The 17493-nt window shown below is 39.8% G+C and overlaps 1 protein-coding gene, 1 non-coding gene and 1 gene segment (V, D, J or C); 1 reads left to right on the top strand and 2 right to left on the bottom strand.

Moving 5' to 3' along the window:
• The first annotated feature begins 58 nt into the window (after positions 1-58).
• Positions 59-2630, top strand: LOC130084998 (Ig lambda chain C region-like). The segment is given in 2 exon segments: positions 59-68; positions 2377-2630. Coding segments are annotated over 2 exon segments (264 nt in total).
• Positions 1548-1619, bottom strand: trnaq-cug (transfer RNA glutamine (anticodon CUG)). Its single transcript has one exon. It is a non-coding gene; the product is annotated as a tRNA-Gln (tRNA).
• Positions 2631-4177: 1547 nt separating the features above from the next.
• LOC130085814 (germ cell-specific gene 1-like protein) lies at positions 4178-17133 on the bottom strand. Its single transcript, XM_056251774.1, has 5 exons — positions 16705-17133; positions 13572-13619; positions 12715-12867; positions 5390-5501; positions 4178-4532 (listed from the first exon to the last, which is right to left on the bottom strand). Exons 1-5 carry the CDS (start codon positions 17003-17005, stop codon positions 4256-4258), a joined length of 891 nt encoding a protein of 296 aa, XP_056107749.1. The 5' UTR covers positions 17006-17133; the 3' UTR covers positions 4178-4255.
• Positions 17134-17493: the final 360 nt, after the last annotated feature.

The following is a 17493-nucleotide window of genomic DNA, read 5'->3' as shown; positions in this document are numbered from 1 at the left end:
TTTCCTGCATGGTTTAGAGGGAAGGAGGGGGGCGAGATTTCCACGATAAAGACCGACGATGGAGAAAGGTGAGTAGCCAGCGTGTCCTCGACCGCTTGGATGGCGGAGTAGCCCTGCTCCACAGAACCAACGACGTTGGTGAAGTCAGCGGCTGCCGCATTAGTCAAACGGGCTGAAAAAGGCTGCTTCCAGGATCTGGAGATCTCATTATGCAGACCACTGAAAAAGGGTAACTTTCTCCGCTCCGGCCTAGAATTAGGGCCACTTAAAAATCTTTCGTCGAGTTTAGATGACTGAGACTCGCAGGGCTCGTCGGGCCAGTCAATAGAGAGCTTCTCTTTAGTGTGCGTGAAAGGACATCAATAAGCTCCGTGTAGGACCGCAGTAGGCCGCACTTCCTGGCCTCCATCAACTAAAACAGGCCAGAAATCCTCAGAGTCGTACGCTGCAATGTAAATCACATCCTCCAGCCCGAAAGAAACCGCCTCGCACACTTCCGGGCTAGGGCATAAATAATCATGAAAAAACTCGACTGGCAAGATGCCGCGCACGTGCTCGGGAGAGGGAGGGAGAGAAAGGGAGAGGCCCGTCTGCTCATACTCCATACCCTTAAGCTCTACATCCGAACCTCAGCTCGCGGATCACCACGAGGCGTCGGCGGTCTCGGGAGCGGATGACTCTTTCTCAAAAACCACGAGCCTAGAGCGGAGGGTTTTGAGAAGTAGATTGTCAAAAAAAGGTACATTTTGACAAACCTAGAACAGCCTCACGCGCATGCGAAAAATTCCATGGCACTTCACCGCAAGGAGAACTGAGTTCCACTATTCGCAGTCGCTGAAGTATGAAGAATACTGATGCTAAAATCTGAATATTTGGGCCAGAAAAATCGAGAACGAAGGGCTAGAATGGCCGCTTCATGAAGGCAGAGAAATCTGAGGAGCAGATGCCGCGTGCGCCAATATACTATGACGACGTAAGAGCATCAAGGCGGCGCCCGCGCCATCAGACAAATAATTGGCGTGATTCTATATGGGCTTCAGACAATCGGCACACCCAGAGGGCGTTCCCACTGCGTTTCAGCTAGACAGTGTTGAGTGAACCTATGAAAGAGAACCAGTGATTTCAAACCGCGTTTTTGTTTTAATTTGTTTAATTTGTTTAATTTAGTTTAAGTTTTAATTGAATCTACAGATAAACGGTAGCCAGTGCAAAGTTGTCAGCACAGATGAAATAAGGTCTCTTAATTTTCTTTGTGGCTATTGGAAATCGCCCTGAAGCACCTGTACACATGTTAGGGATCGCTCCTCACCGCTGTCTTTGAGAGAGATGAACACCATCTCTTCACCGTTGAGGGGAATTAGCTCAATTGGTAGAGACCTCGCTTAGCATGCGAGAACTAGCGGGATCAATGCTCGCATTCTCCATGTGGTGTTCTGCCCTTTTTACGCTTACTTCAAGGGGAGCTCCTTAGATGAGCTTATGAGACTCAATGCTGTCGAAAAGTTTTTTTTTTCTGATGGGGTCCTGGGGATATTCCTGGCAAAAGCAGGTCCCACCGGGATTTGAACTCAGATCACTGGATTCAGAGTCCAAAGTGCTAACCATTACACCATTGAACCTCACCAGTAATGCCCTTTCTCACCGTGCAGCAAAGAGTTAAGTCATTCAGCCTAGAAGTACAGAGAGTTAAGTAATTTAGCCTAGAAGACCGATAGCGAAACGCTTCCCCGATTCCGATCCCCGAGTCTCGGTTTGAGACTGCCGATTTCTCCGCCACTTTACAGGTACATCAGCAGTTGCTCATCACCTCTGTTTTTCAGCCCTTTCTGCAAAAAAGCTATGAAGGTTCCACCGAGATTTGAACTAGGGTTGCTGGATTCAAAGTCCAAAGTGCAAATCATTACAACATCACATCCTGATCGTTGGCCAACTGAGAGGCAGATAGCGATGAGGCTAGGTGGATTCAGGTAGATAAGAGGTAGACATTTAGTCACTGCGGACCCCTTTGACCAAAAACACACGGACATGGTTCATGATTGAACCAGGGACTATTAGATCTTTAGAGATTTCTGGGAGGCTGCCCGTCACTTGTGAGATGAGCAGAGCTGAAGGTCCCAGAGAGTAAAACAGTTGCCGGTACCACGCCCTAACCAACTGAGCTAACCGGCTTTGCCCTGACAGCTTTGATCCCCAATTTCCCAGAAATATCCTGATTGCCTGTGACCCTAACCAGGATGAAGAGATTAAAAGCAATGCCGAAGAACAGGCTTTCACCACAGTGGGGACATTAAAGGTTTTTAAAGGCTTGTCATTTACCCTCATGTTGTTCCAAGCCATATATTTATACAATGCAATATTCTGTCATGAATTCTCCAGACTTTCCTCTGGCTCCTCCTGTTCTTCTGACACTCTTGCCTCCATCCACTGAGGCTCTGAAGGAGAGTAAAGCTACACTTGTGTGTCTGGCTGAGGATATTTCTGTAGAGAAACAACAAGACAAAACCTTCAAAATGAGCAGCTCTCTGACCATCGACTCCTCGGACTGGACCGATAACGTGGATTTCTCATGTGAAGTGTCAGTGGGCTCAAAATTCACTAAGAAAAGTATCTCAAACTCAAAGTGTTATTGAAATATTGTCTGAATAAAAATGACAGATGGTTTTCTTTATTTCCTTTTTATATTGTTTGAATTTTGTGACTCCATATCTGACATTTAATATGACTGTACTTTTTGGTTTTGAAATTATTCTTTGACAAGGCATTTGTTTGCATTTTCTTTCATAGACATGCATGACTCTCTCTCAGGATACACCTGCACAATGTGCCTCATCATTTCAGCTTTATGTAAATCATGATGTTCCTTTGAGCTCTTTCAGAACTGAAACACACAAACTCAGTCTGTTAAGAAGTCACCAGCTGCACAGAGAAAAATATTTCATATACACAAAACCACATTGTAATTAACATAATTTTGTGACATCTAATCAATGCTATCACATCCATCACATTTCTTATAGGCTACTCATGCATACTATCAAAAATATCTTTCTGTAAACAACAATCAGACCAACACATCATAAATTCGACGCATCACGGTAATAAGAAAATGTTAGTTAATGATGACAGATGTCATTTTTATATTAATTAACCATTTAATAAGCAGCGCTTCATCAACATGCACCACACATACAAGTAAAATTCAACCGTTTTCTGTGCCATCAAAGACAGAAGAACTAATCCAGAATCCCTCATAAGAGATTGAGGGATTTCACTCATCCTACAACAAGTGCACATACAAGATGGTTGGCATTGACACAAGTGTGTAATAAATGTGGCACTGGAGCATGTTTTATTAAAGGAGTCTTATTTCTGCCAGAGGCACTGAAATGTTGGTCCAGAAGATGGCGTCCGTAGCTCTCTGTGGTTTAAAGTTCATAATGATAATGACATTTCAAATGAATATATATATGCATTAATCAATTTTTAAATGTTTAAAAATATATATAACAACAAACAATGCATGGTATAATAGGCTACTCTGGGTTAGAGAACAAGTCTAATGACAGTACATATGACATGCTGTCAATCATCACAGAAAATATTTTTGCTTTGTGCTTTAATAGCGTTGGAGTTACTCCATTTGAACTAACCTTGCTTTTTGATTAAAAACCATAATACATAAAATAGTTTCCTTTTAAATTCATATAGCTTAGCTCCCATATGCACTAAAAGTATTGGGACACACCTCTTAATTATTTCATTCAATTGTTTCAATCGGGTGTCCCAACACTTTTGTCCATATAGTGTATATTTATAAGAGGAACAATGAATTGAAGTTATTATCATTAAAGAGAGCGCATGGGAATTCTAATAATGATGTGCGCGGACAAATCCATTATTATAAATACTGCAAAATTCCATAAAAATAAGACCTGTCCATACTAATTCAAAATTATGTCAAACTATGTTTTTGTCAAGAATGTCAGCCTTGTTTCAGCATGAATTATCTCCCGTGAGAACTGACAACAGTCAAATTTGGTTGTCGATAGAGCTTGTTTTTTAAACTCAGAACATTACTTTAAACCTCAGTTATCAGCATATGAACAAGGTTCACGGTAGCACAGCGATTGTTGTCAGAACAGTTGTGGCACTGCAAAACCACGTTAGTCCACATCCTGCTCTGTTGACAGAAGCCCTAGGATATAAATGCACACAAATGTCTGTGCTGAAGAGGAGCAGTGTCCTTCATGAGTTTTCAGCAGTATGCTCTGCCCCAATTGTCCAGTATTGTGGAGTTGATGCAGGACGGTTCGGTACCATTCACATACAGAGCCGCGTGTTGGTCTGCTTGCTCTTGTAATGAAGTGATGTACCATAAGTCTTCTGGCGCGTCCAGCTCCAGAATCTGCTTGATGCGCAGTTTCTTCTCAATGGTCCTCCGCTTGAACTTAAACTCAATGATGGTTTTGGTGTAGCGGTTTAATGCCGTGACCGCCGAGCCCATGCAGGTGCCGAACGAGCCCCATGCCAGACTGAGAAAAAGTGGAGAGAAGATCATATTTAATATTCTATTTTTCTCATTTTATTTTACTACTGAAAAAAAAAGTAAAACATAACTGATACATACTGTATATGTACTGTAGTTGATGCATACCAATAAATACTGGTATATACAGTCAAAACAAAAATTATTCAGACACCAGATAAAAAAAGAATATATATAAAAATTTTACTTGTGGGTGCAGGACACTATAGTTAATTTATGTAAATGAGGATAGCAAAATGAAGTAAACTGACATATACCCAAAAATTCTTTATACAGTGGACTACCAGTAACATTTATTTAAAAAATGGGACCAAAATTATTCACACTCTTTGACCTGACCATGTTTTGCTTCAGTGTTTTTTCTTTAATTGCTAATGCGACCTTTTTACACCACATACTGAACAAAATTAAGCATTGCTTGCTAATTGGTTGACCTAAATTGGTATTATCTAATTGTGTACTTAAATTTAACAGCTGACAGCTATTCAACCGACTTCATTTGTGAGACAGTCTAACAGAAGGATGGACAAAACCAGTGAAATATCAACTGATTTGATAACTCTGAGTTCATGTCATATTTTATTACCATTTTCGAAACTATAGCGAATAAACTGTGATATTGTCAGAAATGTTAAAGGTGTCTGAATACATTTTGGTTTGACTGTATATATAATAATGAATAAAAGTTCACATTACTTAGTGTATGTAGAGAATTGATGTATTTGTGCAAAAGACATTTTCAAGTCTATAAGCTCAACTATCCTGCTAGTGCATCTGGCTTGACAATTATTAATGTACGTCTGCTGGCAAATTTATTTGCAAAGTGTCATACATGAGACTCACAGATAGGACCAGCTGTAGTCCCATGTCTTAGGTCTCCAGTCTTCTGGACCCAGCTGAACAGCCAGCTGGAAAGCTGTGGTGAACATCATATGTGCAACCATCCCGAAAAGGCCTGGGGCACAGAAAAAATGACAGCACATATGTTGTCATTTTTGGCTTTGTCCACAAGATGTCAGTATGAGTTTCAGTATAATGTCTGTTCAAAGAATAAACTCTGCCCAGTTGCAAAACCAACTTAATAAGTAGAAATTATTAATTATTGTATAGGCGTAGTAGCAAGTACTTGACCAGCTGTGATAGGGTTTCCTCCGAGGAGGCAAGATAGGCAGTTTCTCCTCAAAGAACTGGATGAGTAGAAAACTACTACAACGCAAAAATTAAGAAATATTACATAAAGTGTGCACTGTTAACAGCAAAACCAGCGGTGAAAGTTAAACAGGAAGAGTCTATCTTGCCTCCCCTGGTCGCATTAAGTCCCATTGAGTTTTAACAACTCACCAACAAAAAACAAAAACAAAAACACAAAAAAAAAAAAAAAAAACACATGATGGCTTAATTTGGAAAAGTCACGTGAGAGGAGGTAAAGTCTCCATCGCACTATGATTGGCTATTGCACTGTTTGTGCGGGGGAAAATCGCGCCTCTCAATTTAGTGCTCGTGCCGCGTCCGAGAATCAGTCTGAAGAAATTTATGTTAATGGCAAGACCAAATAAAAAGTAAGTAAACAACTCACCCACTCAGATATCACCGCTTTGTCACGTCAAAAACGACCTGTAAGGGCTTTTTTTTAGTGAGCGATCAGTTTTGTATGGTGAAATTAAAAGTAGGCTACATCTCAGTCTGTGACCTGCAGTGTTTACGAGATCCGAGTCTTGATGACTGATGATCCGAAAATAAGTTAACTATTAAGTAGAACAGGTGAACATCAGGTATAAAGTATCCATTATGGAATAATTATGATAATAAGCACTATCTTTATACGTCGTTTCATTAAATAGAACATGAATTGAATTGTTACTGTAAAAATACAAAATATAATTTTATTGGTTGTTGTTATTGATTTTTTTTTGATAGTGTGAGTAACATTTATTTAACCTTAAAAAAGTGTCAACATTAAGCATAACATGAATATGAATTTACATTTATTTATTTATTTTTAAACAGTAGGGACTTTGCCTTGGCTTTGCCCTGAACACCACGAATCAGTCCTATTGAGATCAATGAGAATGTTAACGGATTGCTTTCTAACACGCAGTTAGTCACATCTGAATGAAATCTGCGAGTGAGCTCAGCAAAGTTAAACTAAAGTGTCTGCAACATTCATTACACCTGGAGTGATTACAGCGCCTGCACTGTCTGGTCTGAAAATAAGGTAGAAACACTTGATTACTTTTGTATTGTGACAGAAATGTTATATTAGCCTAGTGATTATGAATTGAAAGCAAGTAAACATTAAATGGAAAATTTATTTATAGCTAAAAAACCCAAATGCAAATATTTCAGAAGCCGACCACACCGCTGCAATGCACATGCATCATATGATGAAGCTGCTATTGTGTTTTTTCAGTGTCGTTTCTTCTAATGGCAGGTGCTGATGTGCATCAAGTGTGTTGGTGAGCATTCCTACAACTAGGATTATAGTGAAACAAATAGGGGGAGGGAGGATGGTCTCGGCTGGCCATGTCACGTACCAAAACCACTAACCCCCCACACCAATCCGATTACAGCACAAACCACCAAATCCCCACGCTGTTGGGACAGACCAGAGAGGCTTCCCGTCCAAAACAACCTCCCACTGCCACAAATACACATTCACTGCAAGACAACTTTTTCTTAATCACAATCTTTTCTTTTTTTAAGTATAATATTGAAATACTTACTTTTCAAAAAGCGTAATATATTAAAACTTTTCAGAGATTATTTATTAAGATTGTTTAAATTAAGATTGTTTTCTTTCCTTATATGCATTTTTTGTTGTTGTTTTGAGCGTAAACCTTACAACAATGCAAAGCCCCCCCCCCCCCCCCCACACACACACACACACACACACACACACACACACACACAAATAATTAGCATGCACTGTTGAAGTTGGCCATTTGGGGGCGCAGTGATATGTTTTCTTTCCAAACCCTGAAGTACCTTAAATCCTAAGTCTTTTTCTGCTGTGTAACATAAAAAAATGGCCACAAAAATCAGGGGGTAAAAAAAATTATGTAAAAAAAAAAAAAAAAAAAATTAGGCCCAAATCTTTTTTGTCACACACAGCAGCGGGAAAAAAGAGAAATAATGTAGAATATAGACCCAGGGAGATGATTTTTCACCCCTGTGATGAACAGCATTGCTCAGATGGTCTCTGGGGCATCGCTGACCCATCACTGCTCTCTGTAAAGTGTCGGGAACACGGGAAGCGGTTGGATTTGTGCTGTATAATCTCATCTCTGTTTCACAGCTGGGGATGACTGGCAGGAGTTGAGCTTGCAGGATTTCTTTTTACTTTTCTGGCAAATGAGCATTCAACAGGGACTAGTGTTCCTCTGTCTGTCTGTGCTAAAAATATGTGAAAGCAAGAAAGAAAAGTCTGTTAAAATAGGCCTGATCTACTGTTAATACTTTTCTATGTTGATTTTACACAGACGTTTCCCCGTATTTTGAATTATGCATCGCCTTGTGCTGTGTTTTAGGTCATAGGAGATATCAGTAAACATAATGGAAAATCTTTGCAGAAAATTTCCACTGCTTTTTCCGTTTTTCTACAGATTTTCTTTCTTACAGTGCATGTAAAATAGATAAGATCTTTAAGATTTGAATAATGTCTTCTGCCACACAGACACAGGTTAAACTAACAAAGAAGATCATTAAACCAACTGGCCTGATTTATTTTTCAACCCCATTCCCTTATAATTAAAAAATATATGTCCTTAATGTTAAAGTAGTCAGTTCACATGATTGAAGACTCCTTAATAGAAGACTAACAGGGAAAGTTGTAACCCACATTCTTTGATTTTTACTTAAAGGGTCACATCCTGGAAAAACAGGATATTATCTCTCTTTGCAACTCTTTCGGTGTGTGTGTGTGTGTGTGTGTGTGTGTGATAAAACAAGCTTTAGCCAACGGCAACACAGAGCGCAAATTAAGCAAACATTTCTTCACTTTAATATAAGTTACAGCAAAACCTGAATGTACATCACAGGGCATGTTGAAAAATACAGTACAACAATCATGTACAGTGGTTATAAAAAAAGTTCACACACCCCTGCTAAAACTTGGTTTGGTTTTGTGATGTAAAAAAGAAATACAAATAAAATCAGAACTTGTAGTAGTAGAAATCAGTAGTTGTAGTAGTATCAGTAATCGGGTGGATTTTGTAGGCAGGTTAAGACTGGATTTAGATTTTTTTTTAAATGTACTGTAATGGAGTACAAATATTTTTTTTATGTTTTAAAGGGGTCATCAGATGCAAAATTCACTTTTATATGGCGTTTGCATATAAATGTGTCTTTGCAGTGTGTGGACACAACCACCATGCAATGAAAAAAATCCATTCATAAATTTTAAACACTCAATAATCAAGCCGTTTGGATTTTCATGCTCCGCCCACGACCACTGACGGAGTGTCCCGTATTAGCATATTTCTGCCCTCAGCCATTTCGACATGGCTGAGGGCATTAAATGATAATGAGCAGTTGCTCATTATCATTTAAAGAGACATGCACCGAAACAGGTCGCTGTGAACAAAGCTGTTTTTGAGGAGGTAAAAAGGGTGTTGTTTTACACAACCATTGAGGAATTTTAACCAAACTATATTACAAACTTTACATGAACACCCTAAAGAATCATACCAACTTGTGGAAAATGGGCATGCGATGACCCCTTTAAAGCTATTACAATTATAAAAATATGACATGTTTTTGGTGAGTTTATAATGTAATACATTTCTCATAATGTAAAAAAAAATGTTATTACATTATGAGCTCAAGATTTTATTACATTTTGAGAAAATTATTAAATTAGGAACATTTTATTAAAATAATAATGTAATACTTATTACATTATGTGCAGTTTTTACATTATGTGCAGTTTTTACATTATGTGCAGTTATTACATTATGAGGTGCTACAGCGTGTATTGCGCATCATTTGACTAATTCCCGCAGATTTTGTGCTCACACACAAATTGCGGCACATAAAGGCGCCTCTTAGTACTAAATTTAGTAATTTTTTCGCTGCTTATTGCGCTTAAACTGTCAAATACACAAAAAGTAATTTGGTAACTTGGCGAGTATTCACGTAAACACAGTCAGTTATGTTTTAAGTAAACGTAAACAGTTGAGAAAGAAAATGCATGTGTAACAGTACAATGTATCCAGGGGTTTAAGTGGGCCGGAACTGCGTTTATCATTAATATCAATGATAGCGCAATGTTAGGTTATTGTTAAAAAAAATGTTGCGTGTACCGTCAAATTGCCTTCTGAAGGAGTCCTTCCACATCAAAACGTAATATCACCCCCTGGCCCTGCCTTCACAAACACGCTTCCTGACGTTATGTTATCAGTCACGGTTTTCCTGTCTGATTTGAGTGCATCTAAGATTCATGCATGCAGACAAAGTCCTTCCTCCCCTCCCCGCAGAACGCCAGCTATTGCAAATGCGTGAAATGGACTCACGGTGGTTGAGTGCGGTTAAGTTAGTTTTAGGTTCAATATTCGCTGGACATTTGTTTTCCCTTTACACTGTTCTATAGGGTCGGCAGTCTTACAAAGATATCAATAGCAGGATTAGTGTTAACATTATGTAACCATTGTATATCGATATGAAATATTAATTCAAAATCGCCTACGTGCGTTAATGCTGCATATTTATACCTGAGAATGCTTTGACGCGTTTCCACAGCGCATGATGCCTAAGGGAACATCTGCCAATTCCACCAACTGCTGTAAACGTAGCCTATAGTTTGTATTATTTAAAATTACTTTTAACATTTAAAAACAGACGTTCTTGTATCGCTTGTAGAAGGTTCCCATTGGTAATACTGATTAGGCTATATAGCTTTCCTGGTAGCCTTGAGTAAACTAACTTGTCTTAGAAAATGATTCATAACACATATAAATATCAGTTGAGCCTATGTTTACTTTCTTCACTGACACAGATGAAAATGAAAAGACTATCAGTCAAAGTTCAGCTTTAGGAGGAGAAGAAATAGGGCAGGATAAGGAGACTGAGAGAAAAAGAAAGCAGGTATTGACAAATAATCTAATGCCCACTGACATGGTTTTAAAGCTATTTCTTATCCAATTTTTTGCCCTTCAAAAGTCTTAAATTGCACATATGTAGGTCCGAGAAATCCAAATTTTCTCGGGGGAGCACGCCCCCCACCCCCTCTAACTTTATATGTTTGAATTTACATAGTGAAAAACAAGGTTCTGTTCCATATTGTGGTGTTCAACAATTTTAACACAGTATCGTCATCATATCAGTGTAGATGGACCAAAATAAAACCATTCAAATATCAAGTAAATAAGTATTGTGATACTTGGTGCCACAGTGACACTTGTCCCAAAAAAGTATTGCTATACCACAATACTCAATATGTTGTCCTATGGTGAGTCATTTTTCCCTGTTGCACCTACACAAAGTTTGAGGGTTCTCCCCATAGATATAAACACTAGATGTCGCCTTGGGGTTCTAAAAATACGTCAAAACCGCCGCCATCTTGGAACAGGGGTCTTGTCATAGGAAGTAGCTAGGTAACGCTGAATTCATGGATGATGCCAGACTTTTGTGCTGCGTATGGATGTTTACACTAACGAAATCTAAAAACCAGACAGCAAGGGATTACATTTCACAAGATTGTGAAATTTTGTAAAAATTTTTACATTTCTCTGGACTCCATAATAAATACATGTCTGACTGTTGGAACGAACCAAAACAACTAGAAAATCGCATTCATGACGATTTATGGTGATTTTATTTCCGTTAGACCTTTTCCTACATTGACGCTGATGAGGGGCTCCCCTGTTTCAAGATGGCGGCTCTATTGACGCATTCGTTCCAATGAACTGCCGTAGCCAAGGCGACATCTAGTGTTTATATCTATGGGTTCCCCCACCTGCCAAATCCCACTTTAACCACTGAATGTGTCCATTTGTCAGATCTTAAAGTGACAGCAGCATAATATAAAGCTGCCAAATTAGAGCCAGAGAATATATGCTGTATGGAGATAGAACAAGTATAGTTTAGTTTAATTACGGTTATAACGTATTTGTCATCTGCTTTTATCCACTATTAATACAACCCGGCTGTAGCGAACCCCGTCCAACTAATGGCCATAATATAGTTTATTGTACATCACAGAAAAGATGAAGCGTTAGTTTTACTCCAGTAAATCACTGTAAGAACTGAATTAACACCGTATAAAAGTGCACATTAAAGTCTTATCTATAAACTCTCTCTCTCTCCCTTTCATTATCATCGACATACACAACGAATTACAAAAAACACTTGTTACAACTAACAGTAAGCAAATATATACACACCTTTTCAGGGGGTGCTAAATAAACTGGTAAAATTTATATCTGTAAAACGACTCGATGAGCTGTCATAAAGTGCGTGCTCTCACTTTCATTACTGCCGTGATCAGTAACGTTACGCCTGTCGCTCCGGAGACTGAAAGCTGGAGCACGAACAGTTGGTACAGATCCATCATCGAGTAACAACGAGAGTAAATTAAGATAGCTATGTTCATTCTTACATCCAACAACAAAACACCTCAATCGCTTAGGAGACATATGTCTACAGCTGCTCCGGCGTCGAAACAAAGGCGGACTGTGTTTAGCTCACTCAGGGCGGGTCTACGCTAAAACTGCAGTGTCAATCAACAGTCGTAGGAGGGGCTTGTGCAAAAGTACGTCACACTGCCCGAACCTGAAAACGGCTTGTTCTGAGACAGTGCTTATGATTTACGGGGATTTAAAAAAAAAAGCACTTGGTGGATTTTTATATTTATTGGGTGGGTGTGTACACACACTGCCAACACACATTTATGTTCAAAAGCCATGTAAAAGTGAATTTTGCTTAATAGGTGCCCTTTAGTATTGTGCTACGCGGATATATTTACATACAGAGAAATAAACGATCTCTACTGATAAACACGTTATACTGTGGTCACGATACTGTACCGTCACACCAGCCCTATAGCAGATTTATACATTTAAAACTAACAGTAGGTTATCTTAAAGTAAATGCAATTAACTATTTATAAAAAAAAGATATGTCCTTAAATATGTACTGCCCCAACTGTTCTGATGCGTTTTATTTATTTTTACCTGAGAGAGCGGTGCACAGAGCTGCAAAGGCATTGAGCTTGAGTCTGTTCATCATGTTAAAGCATGGGCACATCTCTATGACCATCATAGCTCCACCGGTGAACAGCAGACCAATGTACAGACACTCAGCCACAATACACAGCCAGAGCACTCCTGAGAGAGAGAGAGAGAGAGAGAGAGAGAGAGAGAGAGAGAGAGAGAGAGAGAGAGAGAGAGAGAGAGAGAGAGAGAGAGAGAGAGAGAGAGAGAGAGGGGGGATAAGAATGGGAATATCTCTTCATGTATCACCTGTGACATTATTGTCCTTTTGCTTTTACATTAGCATTTACATTTATACATTATTCCATACATCTTCGGCATACATTAAGAACATGTTCCTCTAAAGTTGTGCTTTGTTCTCAGTAAAAAAAATAAAACATTTTGGGATTAATTATACTTTAAAATGTAGCTATTTCCGTCTCAGGTGACCGCCACAAAGTTGTTTGTGTTTTTGATCACCATTATTTATAGTTTTTGGTCCACTCCAAACATTATTTTTTTCTTCCTTTTCTTTTTTTTTTTGGTTTATCTGTGTTACACCGATAAACTGATGCACCTTTAGGCTACTTTATTCTCAGTTACTGAACACTGTCTGTAACTCATTCCAAGTAATCTTTGACCTCTCACGAGCATCAAAGCTTACATGCACACCTGTACATATTGTAAGCACAAGAAAAATCTGATGACCTTGTCTAGGGAAGTGTTTGGCTGGTTTTACTGTGTGAATTTAATGAACTAGTAGATATAACAGAATTTGTTTTAGGTAATTTGTGTTTATTGTTCATATAAATAACATGTAACACTTGTTACTTACCCACCTCTTTCATGATCTGGTGCAATCTCTAAAAAGCTCCTACAGGTAAATCCTATAAAGAGACAATTCTGGTAAACATTGGCTTCTGGCTGCAAATGTGCATCAAACAAATGGATTTACATTCTTTAAGAAGTTTTACAGAATTTATTTTAGGTTACTGTTATAATTAATAAATGCTATTGTTAATTCATGCTTGTTCGTTATTCGTAAACTAATGTTCCTTTTCATAGGTTCACTTGATGCTACCAGAAGTGATGATTCTTTGAAGCCTGTTTAAATACGCTGTATGGGAGTGTGCGATTGATTTGGTGCTTTGTGCTACTAAACAGTCAGTTTGTATGATTGGTTGCTCGTGACTGATACTGCTTGTCAGCTCTGCTGTGTGGCATTACAGATGATAGCAGTTCGTTATTGTGGTAAGGCGATGTGGTCTGCCCCACTCCCAAAAACTGACCTAGTCCAAAGGCACACCAGCACCCACATAGGTGCATTAAACTAAGGTCGGCAATCAAGTTAAACCCATTTTAAACTCTTCATTTCTCATGTAGTGGTTGAAGACGCTTCAGGCTCTCTCACTATGACACATTTTCAGGTGACCATGTCGCCTATTGTTAGCTCCATCACAACCTGCGTCTTTGACGAAAGCAGACCGTGTGATGCCCCATATGACAATGTTTCTCCTGTTTTCTCCATGCTACAAGACTTTTGGAGTTTATGCTTTGCAGAGAGACTGATGCCTCTCTCCCCATCTAGCAAGATGGAGACTTTTTCCAAATGGGATGGTTCTTTGAACCATTAAACTGGGGTACATCGTCCAATTTCATCTCGGTCCGCTTTTTTTCAATGGACTGCTCCCTATAGCTGCTGGTTGGGAGGTTCTCATTTTCAGACAGGAAGTTCTTCCCCTTTGGAGAGAGTTAGCCATAGAAGAAGTGTCTCCTCCTCAAAGGGAGTCTGGTTTTTACAGCAGATACTGGGCCAGATTTACTAACAGCTTGCTCCAGCACAGTAGTTAAATAAAACTAATGGAAGCTTTAGCGTTAAGTTCTGCCAGGAAGACTCAATTGCTACGTCACTTATTACCTTCTCATCTATCCAATCGTGTCTTATACTTGCGGTATATAAGCCGGGTACTTACACATGTTTGAGTTCGCAGATGCTGACGCTTTCATTTACCTCCATCCTCCCCACCACCTCCAAGATGGTTCCTTACCCTCCATCCTCCCCACCACCTCCAAGATGGTTCCTTACCCTCCATCCTCCCCACCACCACCAGGATGGTCCTTTACCCTCCATCCTCCCCACCACCACCAGGATGGTCCCTTCCCCTCCATCTTCCCCACCACCACCAGGATGGTCCCTTCCCCTCCATCCTCCCCACCACCACCAGGATGGTCCCTTCCTATACCTCCCAGGGGGTCGGCTGCGCCCCTGCCTTCGTCTTCAGGCAGGAAATGCAGAGTCCGGACCCTCGGATTGCGAGCTATGGACGGGGCCTACGCCAAAGAACTTTATTGCTTGCTGGGCTATCAGTAAATGTATTTATTGTTACAGTATTTATTCTCCCGAGTCTTTCTGGTAGAACTGCCAGGATTTACTAAAGACGCAGTGAAAAAGGTGTAGACAGGGTTATTTTTGCAGCTGACCTTCTTGCATATGCATTTGTAGGAGTTTCCCTTTCAGAGTATTTAAATGAATCAAGCAAGGTGATTTACTACGGTTTGCGCAAGTCAGTTTACTGGTATTTGCGCCATTATTTTACACCCCCGAAAAAGCATGTCTTAAACCAAAGGTTAATTTGCGCTGCTCCTGGTAGATTGTGTTGGTCGTTATGAAAATGATCCGGCTCTGTCGGTGTTCTTTAATTTGCGTGTATTCCGTATATCACACGCAGAACTTTCCACTCCCATCTGCAATTTTTTAGAATTGTCCTTTCACTCTAATTTGCCATTTTTAGTAAATCTGGACCACTTTCTGGTGTTGAAAACGTATATGGGAGTCTACACCCATCTTTGAATTTGTATTGATGGAACTACGCTCTTCAGAATTGCAGTTTCTGGATTCTGATGCTGAAGCATGGTGAAAATTCAGGAGGGAGGAGGGTTTGTCATGATAGATCTGAAGGAGGTTTGCTTCCTTATTCAGATCGTTCAGAGACACAGGAAGTGTCTCGGGTTTCCTTTTTGGGGAAAAGCTTACCACGTGCTTCCTTTCAGCCTAACCTTCGCACATCGTACAATTATAAAGTTCATGAATGTTGCTCTGGCTCCAATGTGGTCTACTAAAGCCTCCTAACCTACAAAGTCTGAAAGGGCGAGCATCACTCCTAGCACATACAGTAGCTCATAACACAGCATCAAGTAAACCTATTGAAAGGAACATCTCGGTTCCCTGAACAGAGAACAAGATGCATAGCTTGCCATGCTACTTCATTATTGCTTTCTTTCTTCATTCACTTCATTAGTAAAGACCCCAAGACCTCAGATGGTTGTGTCAGATAAGAGAGACATCAGAAATGTGCAGTGTTGGGAGGCCTCCAGGACCAGGGTTGGGAAACCGTTCTTTAATTTATACTTAGAAATGGTGGTATTGGTATGTGTAGAATTCAACATAACCCAGGAATAACAGTCCTGTAAAAGCATTATTCATTGTTTTTTTCATGTTAGAAATAAACCTTATTGTGATGTGTTACCAGACAAGTAAATGTATACATTTACATAAACCAAGATTAATTAACATTGTAAAGGGGTGTTATTCATTGTTACTTCACGTTAACTATTTCATTAACGAATGTTAAAAATGTAAGCTATTAATGTTAAGAGATCTCAGAGCTTTTTTTACTGTTAGTTCATGTTGGCTATTAACTAAAGTTAACATTTAAGCTATTATTCTTATGAAATGCATAGTATATGCACAATCAAAGATTAATGCTGAATGCAGATTTTGACCATTGCTAATTTTAACTAATGCATAATACAACCTTATTGTAAAGTATTACCACATCCATTTCTCCATAGTCCAGAGTCAGGTCTGGAGAATGAACTTCTGCACTGCACTTAATATGAAAACACCAGTGTTTTTTTTTTGTTTTTTTTAGGCAGTCCAACCACGAGAAAGAGCCAGTAATGCCGTCTTACCTTGTAAGTCCATGGTTTGTTCGCAGGAGAACCAGATTCCTGCGTGGAACTTCCTCATGAGGAACTTCTCCTCTCCGGTCTCATAGATGTACTGCACCAGCCGCGTGTCGTTGATGTCGGAGCTGTTAAAGCGGATGCAGTACGTCTGCTTGACTTTCACCGGCCCCATGCAGAAAGGCTTGACCACCTTTCTGGTCCCCTCACACCAGTAGCTGGTGGTGACGGCAGAGATCGCCATGGCCAACGCCACGTAGTTGAGCGTGAGAGCCAGAGAAGCTCTCTGAGCACGCTGTATACCCATAGTGCTCCAGGGGGCACAAGGAGATGAGTAATCCTGGCTTCGAGGTCCTTGCTTCAGACATTCAAACTTTTGTTTTGCAGATGCTTGCTAATGCGTCCCATCTGTGCTTTCTCCTCTTTGATAGACCAACTGGACGGACGCAGAGCTTTCACAAATGACAGCTGCTCTACTTCATGTCTAGCTCTAATGCTATCAGTCTCTTATGTTTCGCTCTAACTTATTCTACGGCCCCCCTCCCCACCCCACCCACGGTTCCCTTCCCCCCATCCTTTTCACTGTTATCATTTCAAAGGGCAAATTGCATGAGACCTTGGTTTTGTTCTTCCATCTAAACCTGTAGCTTATTTTTGTGAGCATAGCAATAAAACAGATTATCAATCAGATTATTCTTCAATCTGATGCAGGGCTATCTGCCAAACCTCAGTGGGAACTTCCTCCATTTTCAAGACTGCCTCATGTCAATGAAGTGCAACAATGGTTTACAGTAA

This window comes from Rhinichthys klamathensis, unplaced genomic scaffold (genome assembly GCF_029890125.1).
Source record: "Rhinichthys klamathensis goyatoka isolate OS25496 unplaced genomic scaffold, OSU_Roscu_1.1 h1tg000004l_1, whole genome shotgun sequence".
NCBI classification, from domain to species: domain Eukaryota; kingdom Metazoa; phylum Chordata; class Actinopteri; order Cypriniformes; family Leuciscidae; genus Rhinichthys; species Rhinichthys klamathensis.
The sequence above is the reverse complement of the archived record's forward strand: the minus strand, read 5'-3'. Positions and strand labels throughout refer to the sequence as shown.

Coding starts and splice junctions, on each gene's coding strand:
- LOC130085814 (XM_056251774.1), bottom strand. CDS start 17,005: ATGGGTATACAGCGTGCTCAGAGAGCTTCTCTGGCTCTCACGCTCAAC. Junction 13,620..16,704: donor ACAAACCATGGACTTACAAG/GTAAGACGGCAT, acceptor GTCTCTTTATAG/GATTTACCTGTAGGAGCTTT. Junction 12,868..13,571: donor TGCACCAGATCATGAAAGAG/GTGGGTAAGTAA, acceptor TCTCTCTCTCAG/GAGTGCTCTGGCTGTGTATT.